This window comes from Notamacropus eugenii, chromosome 3 (genome assembly GCF_028372415.1).
Source record: "Notamacropus eugenii isolate mMacEug1 chromosome 3, mMacEug1.pri_v2, whole genome shotgun sequence".
In the NCBI taxonomy this organism is placed as follows: domain Eukaryota; kingdom Metazoa; phylum Chordata; class Mammalia; order Diprotodontia; family Macropodidae; genus Notamacropus; species Notamacropus eugenii.
The window spans coordinates 167,692,205-167,707,591 of NC_092874.1; the positions used below are offsets into that span (position 1 = coordinate 167,692,205).

General features: G+C 38.8%; 1 protein-coding gene across 6 annotated transcripts in view; it reads left to right on the forward strand.

Annotated features, from left to right (window-relative positions):
* FRMD4A (FERM domain containing 4A) overlaps positions 1–15,387 on the forward strand; it is a 547,164-nt gene that overhangs the window by 181,903 nt on the left and 349,874 nt on the right. Inside the window, exon 1 of one of the 6 annotated variants that reach the window (XM_072653266.1) lies at positions 4,411–7,332. The exons of 4 other annotated variants lie outside the window; for them this stretch is intronic. In XM_072653266.1, the coding sequence (XP_072509367.1) occupies positions 7,174–7,332 (159 nt within the window). In that variant the 5' untranslated portion in view covers positions 4,411–7,173. Of the gene's footprint in view, positions 1–4,410; positions 7,333–15,387 lie in introns of those variants that run through there. One more of the 6 variants, XM_072653265.1, reaches the window with a different exon arrangement.

Consider the following 15,387-nt stretch of genomic DNA (forward strand, 5'->3'; position numbering starts at 1 on the left):
TTGATGTTCTGATTTCTTTTAGGTCCTAAGCATGTGGGTGGGTGAGTGTTTATTTTTGTGGCTGAGGTAATTGGTATAATGAGATCACTTTTATGGCCATAGGATCAGTTCGGGTAATAGTTGTAGACCTTTGGGGAGTGTTTCTAAACATAGATCTTGGCCTGCTGCTTGGACAATTACTCCAGAGGGCAATTCCTACTTCTTCTTGTACTTTCCCAGGGACCTAAAATATTTTTATGTACTGGACCAACAAGATTTTATTTTCATTATGCTGTATTCTGGATGAAAGTGATGATTTAATCCCCCTCTCCCTTTTGTTTTTATCATCATGTCTCTTGAATTCTCTGGTCCAGAAATGATGATGACTCTTTGGGTGTCCCGATCAGAATGCTATCCAGACCCAAGAATGACATTTAGTGTGTTGAGGTCAGCATCAGAGGGTCTCAAACTTTTAAAAGATTGTTCTGCTCCAAGTTTTGCCAAATAAACGCTCACTGAATGACAAAATCCTCTTTCTACATGTGGCATTCCCAGGACCCTAGAAATGACATTTATAAAGAAAAAGACTGTAACATTTCACAAAGCTTAGACTTTTCTCCCTAGGATGTTGTGGACTGAGGTGTGATGTGAGAGGGATAAGGAAAGGAAATTTGGTTCCTCAATCCCATCTGCATCATAGATCGTGTTTCTGCAGAGGCAGGTTTAGAAAATCTGATTAGCAATGGCCTTTTGGCCAAAACAAGAGGGTCAAATCCCCTGCACAGCATTCTGGGTCTTTTCAATGAACCATTCCAGGCCTGGTGCCCATTTCCACCCTGCCTAAGGAAAGGCATGTGCCACAGAAACACTATTAGGATAACAAAATTTAGGGACTGTCTTTTTTCAAAAAACAAAGTTTCAGACCCTGTCATGTCCTGGCATCACAGGGCTCATCAAACCTTCATTGGAAGTTTAAAAACAAGTGATATTTGTTCTTATAAGACAATAGAAAGAAAAAATAAAGACCTAAATGGGCAGTGAATTTCCATCCGGATTTGGGTCCTGTGAATGGCTACAGGGAGCCCCAGAGATAGGGGGGTAGGGGTGAAAGAATAGGACAGAAGTGAAAAGATCCAGATGTGGCCCAGAAAGAAGCAACATCTAATAAATATATACTAATCCGGCTCCCTGTATTCTTCCCCCAAATGCTGTTGGCTAACAATTCCTCTAGGGACTTAACTCCCTTTCTCCTAACTGGTTATGAATTGCATTGTTTTTCTAGAATGATGTTGGGGTGTTCTTCTCTTTTAACTCTCCCAAGGCTCCAAGTCAGCCTTTGACCAGGGCCCTATTGATTAACTTTCTAGCTAAATTCTTTTGACTTTGGGCTGTAGTAAGTTTGGGTTTTCATGGTGAGGTGATTGCCTTTTACTTTTGCAACTCATCCACAATGAAATAAAGAAATTCATCCAAGAGGATTTTTTAAAAATAGAATCTATTTATGCATTCGAGTAGCACCCTCTGGCCTATTAGCAGAGCGAGGGAGTTCTGTAGTCAATGTTATGCCTGACATTTTCTAAAATAGATGGCAGGAAATAATAACTGAATAATTATGAGGAGCTCAGATGATGTTTCTGAATGTAATTTTCTATTGCTCTGTATATGTGTATATATGTTATATATATATATATACATATACATACACACATATATTTGTATATTTCCCAGGATTATGTACTGTTATTTCTGTATATTTATATACTCTACACATTGATAATAATTGCAAGATATCACTTTCAACTTAGAGCTTTTCAAGGCAGTAATTAAGTCTTAAAACATCCTCAGAGCTAAGACAGAGACATTGAGTACTTCTTTACAAAAACAATGAACTGGGGACTGAGAACAGGAACAGGAAGAACATATTGGGAGAAAGGTAAATGGGCTGGAATAAAGGAAAATGAGGTGAATAATTACCTAAAGACCATCCTCTCCCAGCTAGCTGCTCACTTGCTAATATTTTCTTAGGGTGTTGATGAGTATTTTCCATGAGACAGAATCAAATTGTGTAATAGTCAAGGTGAATCTACTTTACCTTCAGACCTTCTCACCCAACTCCACTTCCAGCCCCTGCAAGACACAGCTGTTGACTCCTTTTCTGCTGCAGGAAGTAACCCAATTGCAGTTTGTTAATTAGGTGGATGACTCATTCTGGTGAACACGTAGAAAGGAAAGAGATGTATTGGGGGGATAGAAGGGAGGTTTAGCATCCCATGACTATTTAATGTCTTATCTCTTTCCCTTTTATAGAGGGTCAGAAACTTCTTGCTACCTTTCTTAATTCCAGAAACTGTTTTTTAGTTTCTCTTCCCATTCACAGAACTGAAGAACCATGTTTATTTTTATTTCTAGTAGAGTGCAGAGACTCAGTTCTCAAACATTTTGGTCTCAAGACCCCCTTTAACACTCTTAAAAATTAGACAGTTTTTGTTTATGTGGGTTGTCTATGACATATACCATATGAAAAATTAAAACTTATACATTTTGAAAATATCTATTTTTAAATAACAATAAATCCATTATATTTTTATGTAAATAACATGTTTTATGGAAAAGAACTTTTCCAAAAAAAAAAAAATTAGTGAGAAGAGTGGCATTATTTGACATATTTTTGTAAATCTCTTTAATGTCTCCCTTAATAGAAGACAGCTGAATTCTCATGTATATTTCTGCATTCAGTCTGTTGAGATATGTTGTTTTGGTTGAAGTTTATAAAGAAAATCTGGCCTCACACAGTTATATAATTGGAAAAGCAAGTAGTATTTTAATAAGCACATAATGTCCTAGTGTTATTACAAAAGTTATTTTGACCTTATGGACCCCTTGAAAGAGTCTCAGAGACCCTCAGGGGTCAACAGAACATACTTGGAGAAGATATGGTGTAAGGAAAAGACTGTTGGATGGGAATTAGAAGGCAGATTCAAATTAGGACCCCGTCAGTACCTGTGTGACCATCAGCAAGTCATTTACCCCCAATGGGCCTCAGTTTCCTCACCTGTTAATTGCCAGAGTTGGACATTCTGACTTCTAAAGCCCTTTCTCTCTCTAAATCTGTGAATCTATTTCCCTGTATATCTTTCCAGTGCATAGAGTGGGTGTTGAATGAGTTAACTAATTGGCTCAGTTCTTGTGTTCTTGAGTTTTGATTAAAAGTATTTCAATTTCAGTCACTGGACAACACTCCCCTTGAAGAAGAGGGCTTTACCTCCAGCTTCTGTGTGACATTCTGTTAATTGGCACAAGCCCTGTCTCTTGGTTACCTTGGTTTGCTTTAGGCTATATCCTTCCTTCCATATTCTATCCTTCAGTTTCTGAATAGGTAGATGGCTTATAAAATTTGATCTTCCAAGTGTGATGAGGAAAGGATGGAGACAGTAAAAGATGTTTTCAGCTCGAAAGGTGTTTAGGTTTAGAGAGGCAGAAACCAAGTCTCTATTGTGCCCAAAGAGCACTGGACTTGGAGTAAGACCCCCAAGTCCTTGTCTTAGGTCAATCACAACTAACTTTGTTAGCTTGGACATGTCACCTAACCTCTTTATCATAGATATGCATAGAGAACACAGGTTTACATTAGTTTCAAGTTTAAGGGGAATAGGAAGAATCAATGGTAATGAGAACTGGTTGTTAGCACACCCAGCCCACAAGTTAGGGACTCATGCCTACCAAATTAAGCCTCCAGTGCTTACTAGCTGTATGACCTTGAGCAAGTCACTTAATCTCTGTTTGCCTCAGTTTCCTCAACTATGAAGTGAGAAAAATAATAGTACCTAACTCAGGGGTGGGGACCCTGTGGCCTTGAGGCCATTGGTGGCCTTCTAGGTCCTTGGGTGCTACCTTTTGACTGAGTCCAAGTTTTACAGAACAAATTCTTTTATTAAGGGAATGTGTTCTGTGAAGTTTGGATTCCATCAAAGGGCCACACTTGAGGATGTAGAGGGCCACATGTGGCCTTGAGGCTACAGGTTGCCCACTCTTTACCTACTCCCAGGGTTATTGTGAGAATTGAAGGAAATACTTGTAAAGTGCTTATCACAGTGCCTGACATGTAGTAGCTGCTTGATAAATGCTTATTTCTCTCCTTTCTACTTTTCCTCCTTCCCTTCCTCCCTTCCTTTGTTTTCTTCCTTCCTCCTTCTAGCTCCTCTCTCTCCTTCCCTTCCTCTTTCCTTCATTCTTTTCTTTCTTCCTTGTTCACCAGGTTGCAGAGATTAAATGAAATATAGCCTGTGAAATGTGAGGAGAATTAGAAAGCTTTCTATAAGTACAAATTATTATTGTTTATATGCCTATCCTGGTCAAGCAGCTAGCTCTCTCTTAAATTGCCCTATGAAAACCTATGTCAGTAAATCACCTTTATATGGATCTATAGCAGAGGAAGGAATTCAGGGGTCCTGACTTTGCCCTGGAGAATGGGACAGTGTCTTTGGCATGGATGTAAAGCCATTCTCACCATGCATATCCATGGGAGCATGTCAGATTTCCAGAAATACAATCAGAGAGGACCCCTCTTAGGAACTTCAAATTTAAGACTACACAAAGAATCCCGTTAAAGAGCTTTCCCATTCTGCAAGTCATGCAGATTCCAACTGAGTTTGAACAAGTTCTTTTGTCCTAAGAAATAAATTCATTTTGTATTCAAATTTTTTAAAAAATGTATTAAGGCACCTTTCAACTTAAAGGAACTCCTGTTCCAGTCTATCAACTAAATACATATTGAAATTGGCTTTTTTTGAAAGTCATATTATTTAATCAATAGAGTGAAACATCTCCTTTAGCAACATCTCTGTCTGTCCCATAATTACATGCTTCTGATAGGACTCTGGTTCATAGCCAAAATTCTCTAGAGCATGTATGGAATGAGCTCAAGGCACACATACAGTAGTTAACTGCATATCTCATCTCTTTGTTTTTCCTTGAAAATACCAAAGCAGTTAACTAATGTTAACGGACCCATCTTTTTCCATATTGTGTTTTTAGGAGGGTTTTTGTTTGCTTTGGCATAAAAAAAAGTTTGTCTGAAAAAGTCTTTGAGTTTATGGGGAAACTGTAAATAACTAAAATATATGTATACATTTGTTTTTCTTTTTAAAACTAAAATGAATCCACAAAGGGTATCAGGGAACTAGTACAGTGTATAATGCTGAGGCCCAACATGGTTTTAGCTTTGGGTCAGTGTTTTATAGCTAAATAATGCAACTCTCTAAAATGGGTTTTATGGTGGAAATAACATTCATTTCTTGTAGAAGAACACAGAAAGTGTAAAAACATCATCATGGGAAGAAAGACATTAGTTAGAGGGACATTGTTTTAAAATCGTACCCATGATTTCATAATGGCACATGAGGATCATCAATCTAAAGTTGTAACAGACCTTGGAGTCCATATAGTCCAACCATCTCATTTTATAGATGAGTAAATTGAGGGCAGCTGGGTGGCACAGTGTAGAGGGCACTGGGCCTGGAGTTGGGAATTCTCATCTTCCTGAGTTTGAATCTAGCTTCAAACACAAGCTGTGTGATGCTGGGCAAGTCACTTAACCCAGTTTGCATTTATTTCCTCATCTGTAAAATGAGTTGGAGAAGGAAATGGCAAACTACTCCAGTATCTTTGCCAAGAAAACCCCACATGAGATCGTGAAGAGTTGGACGCAACTGAACAACAACGAAACTGAAACCCAGGGGAACTAAGTTAATTGCCCAAAGTCACATAGTTAGCAAAGTGTCCGAAGAAGGATTTGAACCTGGAACTTCTATTTCCTAAGCCAGTGTTTTTTCTATATTCCCTCCATTCATAATCATGGAATGTCATTGATATGATAGCATCTCCCCTTGAGAATTTTATGTGAAGTCTGAGACTCAGAGATAGAACAAAGAATATGCAGAAGGCTAAATTATGTCTCATAAGCAGACTAAGGAAAACATGATGGGTTTTTTATGACACCATATTCAAAATGAATGCATGAAGAAGCAATTAACCCCTCTCCATTTCTTTTTTTTTTTCAGGATATGGTTTATTGTTTGGTCTTTCGGGCATCCCCCCTTTTTATATCCCAAGCTAGGTAGCCCACTAGCAGAAAGAGTGGATTTTTTTTTTTATTATTGCTACATATTGTGGAATAAAGTTTCCATTCCCCATAGATCAAAGTTCTAATACATAGGACTTGGATGCAGCACTTCTGAAGCTTGGTAAAAACCATATAAAATGACCTGTAATTGTAATCACAAACAACTACCATATGCTTAGCATCACAGAGCCAAGAGTTTTACTGAGTTTTCTTTCATGGATGTATTCCACATATGGCTATCTTATCCTCCCAAATAGTGAAAAGCCTTGTCTGAAAACAGCCTGTAATGGAGACGATGGTCTATGATGCCTCTCCCACCTTTTCGCACCTCCTCTAAAACTCTGAGCTTTAGTCTTTCAATAACATTTCTTTAGGTTCCTTCCATACTAATCCAAACTTGCAAAATATCCAAAGAATATACTTCTGTTTTTGCTAAATCACACATGGTGCCTTCTGAGGCTGGAGACTGGGAGGGAGACTGATTTTCTCATAATTTAAACATGATTTTGTCCATGCAAAACAGCCTTAGGTTGCTGAATTTGAAAGGGTTAAGTAAAGACATGGAATGTCTTGGGAATGTTGGCAAAGAGAGACAGCAGTTTTTTTTTCTTTCTTCCCCTCCGCTTTCTCCCCTTGGAAAGAATCCCAGCACTTTGAAAACTTAGTGATGGCTTTGAATTTTAGTTCTTTTTTGGGTTCTGCACTGGCCAGCTGAGAAGGCAGCTTGAAAGTAAGCATCAGTCTTCCACAAGGGAGGGATGTGTGACTATCTACTTACTAGAGGAGGATATTTTCACCTTGTCCCTGGTAATTCCCAGGGGTAGAAGAAAAGCATCTTGATTTAAGAAGTCATTCCACAAGCCCTGAGGGAAAGCAGTCCCTGAAGACTAGTGGTAGTAGGGAGGAGGAGGGTTAAAAGGTTAAGGAAAAAGGAGCAAAGTTTATTTTGGCTGCATTTTTTTTCTTTTTTCATTAAAACACAGTGACATTTGAACCTTGTGGTTCCTAAGAAGTCCAGTCATCTGGTTTGCTGCTTTAGATCAGAGAGGGGTACAACCGGGCACATAGCTGGCATGGCTGCTGTACTCTTTAGTTTTGAAGACCTTTCATATAGCTGGGACAGCCTGGTGTGGAACCTGACTGCCCGGGCACTAAGGACCTGCCGAGCTGGAAATCTTCGAGTCTTGCAGCTGATGTTGAAACCATGGTGCATCTCCAGGGCTGTTTACCAGGTGGGATTTGTCTGTCTTCTAAAACTTCTTAACATCAGGAGATGGGGGGGGGGGGGAAGTGGGGGGTTGGGGAGAGACAGAGAGAGAAGGAGGGAGCGAGAAGAGAAGAGAAGAGGGAAGAAGAGGAAGGGAGAGGAGAAGAGAGGAAAACAGTTATGAGCATTGCTAGAGCTATTACTTTTTTCAAGTCTATGAGGTATCCAGTCAGTATGGCATCACTGGTCTTAGAGCCAAATCCTGCTTCAGTCCTGCTTCGGACACAACCTGGTAATGTGACCCTGACCAAGTCACTGAACTAAATTCATAGGGTCTTAGGTAACTCTCCTAGACAATGAGTTAGAAAGAAGGTGCCAACCTGCAATGGCAAAAGCTCCCTCACTTGGGAGTTCTCTGTATCAATGAAATCACTGGCTCAAGCCCTATCCCTAGGGGGTGGAGGAGGAAGCAAAACAGAGGTGGGGAGGTTCTTGATGTCTTCTTGAGTCCTTAGAACAAGAAGGCAGGGTTGAAGAGCCCTGAATTTGGGAAGGGTCCTTCCTCTCTCTCATTTAAAAAGAAACCTGTGAAAAGGGACATTTACCCCATGGGCTTCACCTAGAAAGGAAAGGGGAAAGGAAGCTTGGTTAACCCAGGTGTTTTTGAGACTATTTGACAATAAGGACTTTAAAAGGGGGCTGGGTTACAGGATACATCCACTGACATCAGCTCAGAGAACCTTAGAGCAGAAGTAATTGTCTCTTTTGTATCAGGGACACCTTGTGAAGTGTAGCCCTTCTCAGAATGTTTTAAAATGCGTAAAAAAAAACCACATAGGATTACAAAGGAAACCAATCATACTGAAATACAGCTGTCAAAAATGTTTAAACAGTTTTACAAACATCCCCTCTCTCTCCAAGGATTTACAAACCCCTTGTCTTAGAGCTTTTTGGTTCTGATAGGATTCTGCTTTTATCTGATAGACTGGGGAAGGGGAACATGTTCCATGTCTCTGGTGCTGAGGTATGCTGTTCCACCATGACTGGTAGAATGCCTAACCTAATGGGCTTGTTCCATTAAAAAATTTCAAATAGCTTTGGACCCCTCCCTTTTTATGAGCCGGATCACCTTGATGTTTGGAACAAAACAGGCTGCCTGGACTTAGTATCTTTAAGCTTAATGTGGCCTGTACTGAATCCTTTAATTAATAGGGATAATTCTCTCTTTCCCCAACCCCCAACCAGTTCCCCACAGAATGTCTGGATTTGCCTTGAAGAGACAGTTCCAAAGGCTTAAGCGTTAGGCTTTGCTTCCATATCTCTCCTGCCTTTGTACTGATGTATCAGCTTCCTCCCTAGGAGAACTCCACAGAGAAAAAGTTGCTGCTGGTCCCTCTGCTTCTGCTTCTGCTTCTTTAACTGCTAATTAGAAGTATGCTCTGGCAAGCCAATGTGGAGGTAATAGAAATGGCCTCCAACAATGGCTATGCCATGGGGCTGAGCTTCCCCTCTTCGGGATTTATTGATCCCTCTACTTGGAGGCAAATTTAGATTTACATCTGAGCACTAGTGTTTGGTCAGCTGCCTTTTGGGGAGTGTGCTGCAGTTGGGACAACCATGCCCATGCAGGAAAGTTCAGTAGCCCTAGCTTACCTTTCCTTGCTTACTAGTGGCATGACCCTGGGAAGGTGACTTAACTTCCTTTCTCCAGCTATAAAATGAGGGAGTTGGATCAAATGACCTCTAAGTTTTCCTTCCAGCTCTAAATAAGTCTATGATGTAGAAGCCCATGACCTTTCCCTTTCTGTGTCTTCTTTCCTTTCTGGTCTCTTTGTATGGATTGTAGAATTCTAAGTCTTCTGGTGGATTCAGAATGGCACCAGATAGCTCCATGTCAAGAGACTCTTTTTGACCCTTTCATTATTCAAACTAATAAATGCATAATAAGCAATCACTCTGTGCTAGGCATTATGTTATAAATATGCTTTTTGTTCCCCTCATGCTGGGGAGTCTTTGAATAGCAACCTTAGGTCTCAGTTCTCTTTTTTGTGCTTTTTCTGCTAATGACATTATGTTTTATTGCTCCCATATCTGGCTCTATGGCTTAACAGTATTTCTATTGTTTATAAGGACTTCTTTGCCTAGTATTCACCAATGAGGAAAGGGCAGGAGGGTACTGGGGAGAAAAATAGTGCAGTAGAAAGAGCACAGGTTATAGAATCAAAAGGTTTGGGTTCCAATGCCATCTCTGATGCTTACTTTCTCTATGACCATACACAAGTCACTTAATCCTCCTGAGGCCCAATCTCCTCATATTTAAAATGAAGAAGTTTGTCCTGGATGTTCTCTGAGGTCCCTTCCAGCAGACTAAAGATTGAGGGCAGTACAGAGAGAGGAATGAATCACCAAAGGTTGTCCCCAGAGGCAATAGAACAGCCAAGTTTAGAACGCAACATAGTTTGCCTTTTCTCTGGATTGGGAATCTTGTGTCCACTGAGATCTGATGTCTGATAGCTTTGTATGTGAGTTTTGCTCATCTCCATGCCTCCAAAGTAGTTAAGTGCCAGATTCCACATGCAAAGTGTCCCTGTCTATCCCTCTGGGAGACTAGACAGTTCTTAAATGTTTTAGACTTGGGGATGGGTACTCCAAATTTCACTGGCCCACAGAAGTAATCAAACAGTTCATCTTCCCTTCAGTTGGTACAACATAAGGAAGAATAAAATAAATAGAATGAGCATTCTGAAGTCATGGCCTGCCATAAGTTGTTTCTGGCCCCAAAAACTTAGAAACATATGTGTCACATATGGAAAATGGGATTAGAACTTTCTTTTTGCAAAAGATGGATGTATTCATCTTTTTCTATTAATAAAAAAGATACACCCTCCAGCTAGCTTCTGACCAAACACTCCTAGTGAACTTGACCCTCAAAAGGCAGGGACAGCTCTAAGTGCTCAGGAATCCTTTCTTATCTTAGTAAAAATCTGCCTTCCCATAACTTGCATACACTGGTCCTAGTTCTCCCCTCTGGTGATTATAGAGAAGAAAGCAAAGGTCAGTGGCTATATATGGCATGAACATCATTATCCTTGGGGGTTTTATTTATATGGTCCTTCTTTCATTTATACCCAGCTCTGATCTTGGCTTACTGGGAAACAAAGAACCACTCACCAACCTATACCTTAGTTTTCCCATTGCCTTATACAGAAACTTGGAAGAATCATACACTATTGTTAAATGCTTTCAAATCTGCCTAAGACATAGTCCTGAGTTTATTTATATTCATTATTTAAGGTTTCCTTCTTGACACATTGTATCTAAAGATATTATACTCTCTTTCCTTCTTCTTCTTGTAATCTCTTGCCCCAGAGGCAATAGAAAAGGCAGGTTTAGCAGCATACCTTGGCTCTTCTCTGGGCTGAGAGTCTTTGGTCTACTGAGCTCCACTGCTGGATAGCTTTGTGTATGAATTTTACTCATCCTTAGAACCATTCCCTTTCAGATTTATCTCAAGTGATATTGTTTATCAAGGGACTTTCCTAATTTTCAGTTATTATTTCTTCCTTCACTCCCCTTGAATTGTGTTGTGTATTTAGTTATCTGTATTCATCTCATTCCCTTCTCAGTAGAATGTAAGTTCCTAGAGGCTATTTTGGTTTTCTCTGTACTTCTAGCACCTAACACGGTGTTTGGCACATGGTAGATGTTTAAATGCTTGTTGAATTGAATAGGATTGAAAAATGGAAAAATCTCTCTTTGTACTCTTTTTAGCTAAAGTGATTAAGACTGTTTATTTGGTTGGCGTGACAATGAAGATGATGAGCAGTCCTTCAAAAGCAAGGATGATTTTATTTTCTATGAAAGATTTGTGTTTTCTGAAATGAAAAGTAAGGCCAATCTGGGACCAATAGGTTCTTGCCACAATTTGAACAGATGTTTCCACATGTGGAAGTTGAGTTTCAATTGTTAATTCATGATTTCTGCTGTTCTCTTTTTATCGTTTCATTATGGTAGCAAATAGTTTCAAATATAACACAAGTAAGAAAAAATGCACTTTGTATTATTTAATGTCTTCATGCCAAGTGGTACGGAGTGTGCCACTCTTGCTCATAACAGCTGTCATGGATAAAGAACAAAAAGCCTGCAATGGGGAAAAACAGTTAGCAAATTCATTAGAGAACTGTTTACACTTTTACTGTCAAGTCTGAGCATTTATTTCTTTTACCCTCTTTTGGCCTCTAACATTCTATGCCTCAGCTTAGCATTGTGGTATTTATCCCTTAGCTCTCAAAGGCTATGCTTGCAGACTGCAAGTTTCAGTCAATTTTACCAGCCTGGAAAGACTTCAAATACAGACCCAAGGATGAAGTGTATGTCATCTAATGATTAGCCTAGCTAAATTTGGAAAGGTTCACCTCTGTTTTGGTAGCAGGACAATGACATTTCTGGCCCCAGTAGATCTTAGACATTTTACTAAATTGTAAATGGCTTGCAATTTGCAATGGTGGAGGAAGTACCCTCTACTATCCTGAGATTTCTTTGATTTTGTTGGAACTCCTGGCAGAGAAACTCTTCCACCATTTTTTACTTGTCAAAAACAAAAAATTTTAAAGATTTGTTTGGGAATACCAAGGATTTACATGACTTGCCTATTGTCATATATCTCGTAGGTTTCAATTCCAGATCTCCCTGACACAAAGATCAGTTTTCTTTACCCACTAATCCACATTCCTTATTATCTTTAATATATACTATATTTGAAAACTTCAGATTTGGTATATTTCTTATAACAGGGCAGATTGACACTCATTCATGCCTTCTCATATTGCATAACTTTTGTCTATGTCCTCTGTAAGTTCTCTTTTCAGGATCAATCTAATATCTTAAAAGTCTTCTAATCAGAGATTCTTAACCTGGTTCTGCGAACTTAAAAAATATATATAGAAAGATATATAGATATATTGACATCTGTATTTCAATACAATTGGTTTCCTTTGCAATTCTGTATATTTTATTTTATGTACTTAAAAACCTTATTCTGAGAAGGGGCCCACAGGCTTCACTAGACTACCAAAGGGGCTCACAACATGAAAAAAAGGTTAAGAACCTCTGGTATAGATTTCAGAGTTTTTCACAAGTGAAGAGTGCAACAATTTTGCTACCTTCAGTTCTGACTCATCCCTTTCTCTAGCTACATATTCATTTCCTCTCCATAACCCAGAATTATGAATGACTAAAGGGGTGGGGAAAAGGGATTCATATCAAGTATAAGTAGGTGGTAGCTTATTAATGAAAATGATTTTTCCTGCAAGAAGCAGGGCATAAGTGTATCATCCCAGATGTGTACAATAGGAAAAGGAACTGACCTATCAGATAATGAGGTATTAGTAATTTTTAATTATTTCTGAATTTCAGATATCTTGTATTTTGTGTCATAGGAAAAGTCAGCATCTTCACTTATTGACCCATCAATGAGGCATAGAGTCTTAACCTAACTCATGACATCCATTAGTGATAGAATTGTAAGCATAACTGATTTGTGAGTTTTTCTTCCCTAAAATGACCAGATTTAATAAAAATATATTACATCTCCTATTTCTTAAATTATTCTTAGAAACAATCTGTTGTTGGTTTTTTCTTGTTCATTTTAAGAATCTTGAGTTGGGCTTTTACTTTTTATATTCACACAGAAGAGACATTGAGAAATAACAGCAATCATATGAGATTATGCATTTAGAGCTAGAAGGTACTTAGAAGTCATAGAGTTTGATTTTACCATTCATTTTACAAATAAGGAAACTGAGGCATAGGGAAAAAGCTAAGTGGATCCTCTGTGGGAGGATATGTAGGAAAACATACAAAAGACTTGAATGAGATGATAAGGGCTTATGAGTAAGATCATTGTTCATCCTTCATTTTTTGAAGAGGACCAAAGACCGTCTAGTGAAGCCTGTGGGCCCCTTCTCAGCACAACTTCATTGAAGTATTGCTAGCAGTAAGAAAATCATTCCTTCTCAAATGTGATTTCTGGCCCTTTCATCTTCACAAGGAGCTCTGCCCAAAATCTCCATAAAGATCTCTCTGTAGCTCAGGCAAAACTCTTCCCTCAGCTTTCCCATCAATAAAATTAACAAAGACATTGACTCCTGGATATAGTAGAAAGATGGGTGAATTTGGAATTAGAGAACTAAGTACAAATGTATCTTTGCTATTACCCAACTGTGGGACCTCAGACAAGTGACTTGGTTTTTCCAGGCCTCAGTTTCTCATCTACAAAGTAAGGAGGTTGAACTAAAATGTATCTCTAAGGGCCTTTCCAGCTCTATAATCTATGAGAAATGAAACTATTGCAAATCATAATGATTCAACAAAGTTATATCTTTTAGCACTCAATTTTTATCTGACTCTGTTAATTGCACAGTCCTAACGCATCTCTGAAGTTCTTGGAATTCAGCCATGCTGGCTCATATCATCCTGCCTTCTCACCAAATCTACTCCAAAAGCTCTGAATTCTCCTTCTTAATGATCACTGTATCATCAGCATCATGGTGCTGTGTGTCATTGTGTGCAGTTTTAGACATGTTGAATTTGACATGACAGTGGTTCATTTGGGTGACTATTTCTGGAGAAGGAAAGGCAACAGAATCTTCTTAGCACTGAGTCATTTTACCAGAGGGTTTTTATGTGCCCTATAAAGAGTATTTCCTGGAACATGCAGGGAGAGAAGATGGAGATTCACAGCTTGTGTGAGATTCAGGGAACTGACTTCCTCATCCTAAATCTATCATTCTTGTATTTTCACCTTGAGTAACTTAATGAATAAATACCTACTTGTCTATTTATAAATATGTAAATGTATGTGTATATACACATAAGTAATATGTATGTACATATGTATATATTTCCTCAATTTTAATGATGCTTATACCTTCAGAACTTTCTGGCAAATATAGAAAAGAAAAAGAATGTTTCTCCAACATTTTAAAAAGAAACTGCCCCCAAAGTTATATTAACATCTTTACTGTTATTCTAACTATTGTTAGCCTCTTTGACTTCCCAGTGAGACTCTAAAATAGCACTCTCAGAGAGAAATCGGATCTGAAATAAATAAGCAGCTCCTGAAAGACTGTAGGAAGGTAATTTTGATGTCTTTGCTAGCAGGAGAAATCCCAGGGTTCAAATTTCCTGTGTGTTTGGGGGCTGAAAAAATGTAGGTCACAAGGTTAACAGTTCCTAGAAATCAGAAGAGCCTTCTGTTCTCTTCTCCCCACAGAGATAGGCAGGATCCAAATGCGGGGGCTGTCTCTTTCCTACACAGCCTAGGTTCTGGTGGTTTGGTTTGTGTTTCCCTAAGGGGGCATTTTACTTGTCATTTTCCTGTTCTGAGCAGCCATGGTGGCATTTCCACAATGCCTGTGGATTGAGGCCAAATAACCTTGCAGTTTTGTTTTCTTTCTTTGCAAACCCTTTCACACTGGGCACCACTAAGCATTTTCCATACGACAAATGGGGAAGTACGACCCCACTTACTGTTAGGCAGATCCAAGTTGGTACTCCAAGGACACATCCCAAAAACAACCCTGGAAAGGATAAGGAGTGCCAGCTTCTTTTATCTAATCAAGACTTGGCATCTTGGACATTGATATAAATCAGTGCAGCCTCCTTATTTTTTTTTCTTGTATGGTTGATTTTAGACTTGGTATTTCTCCCCTATCTACTATGGCCTTAAATAACCTCTAGAAGAGTCTTACATGTGGTTTTGTCTTAGGGTGCCACTTAGAATGTTTTGTTCCAGGAGGATTCTTAACTATTTATACAGGACTCCTTATGGTGAAAAAATTTATCATAAGGAAACTATTTATGGATTTGAAATGGAAATGAATAGACACTGTTTCCTATACTGCTGTATACTCCTATACTGCTAGTGTATATAGTACTCCTATACTCCATGAGGGCAGGGAACAATGTCTTATAATACTTTTATTGTTTTATATATACATATCTATAGATGATAGATATAGATATACAGATATACACATACACACACAAATACATATACACAGGCACACACACACTTGGA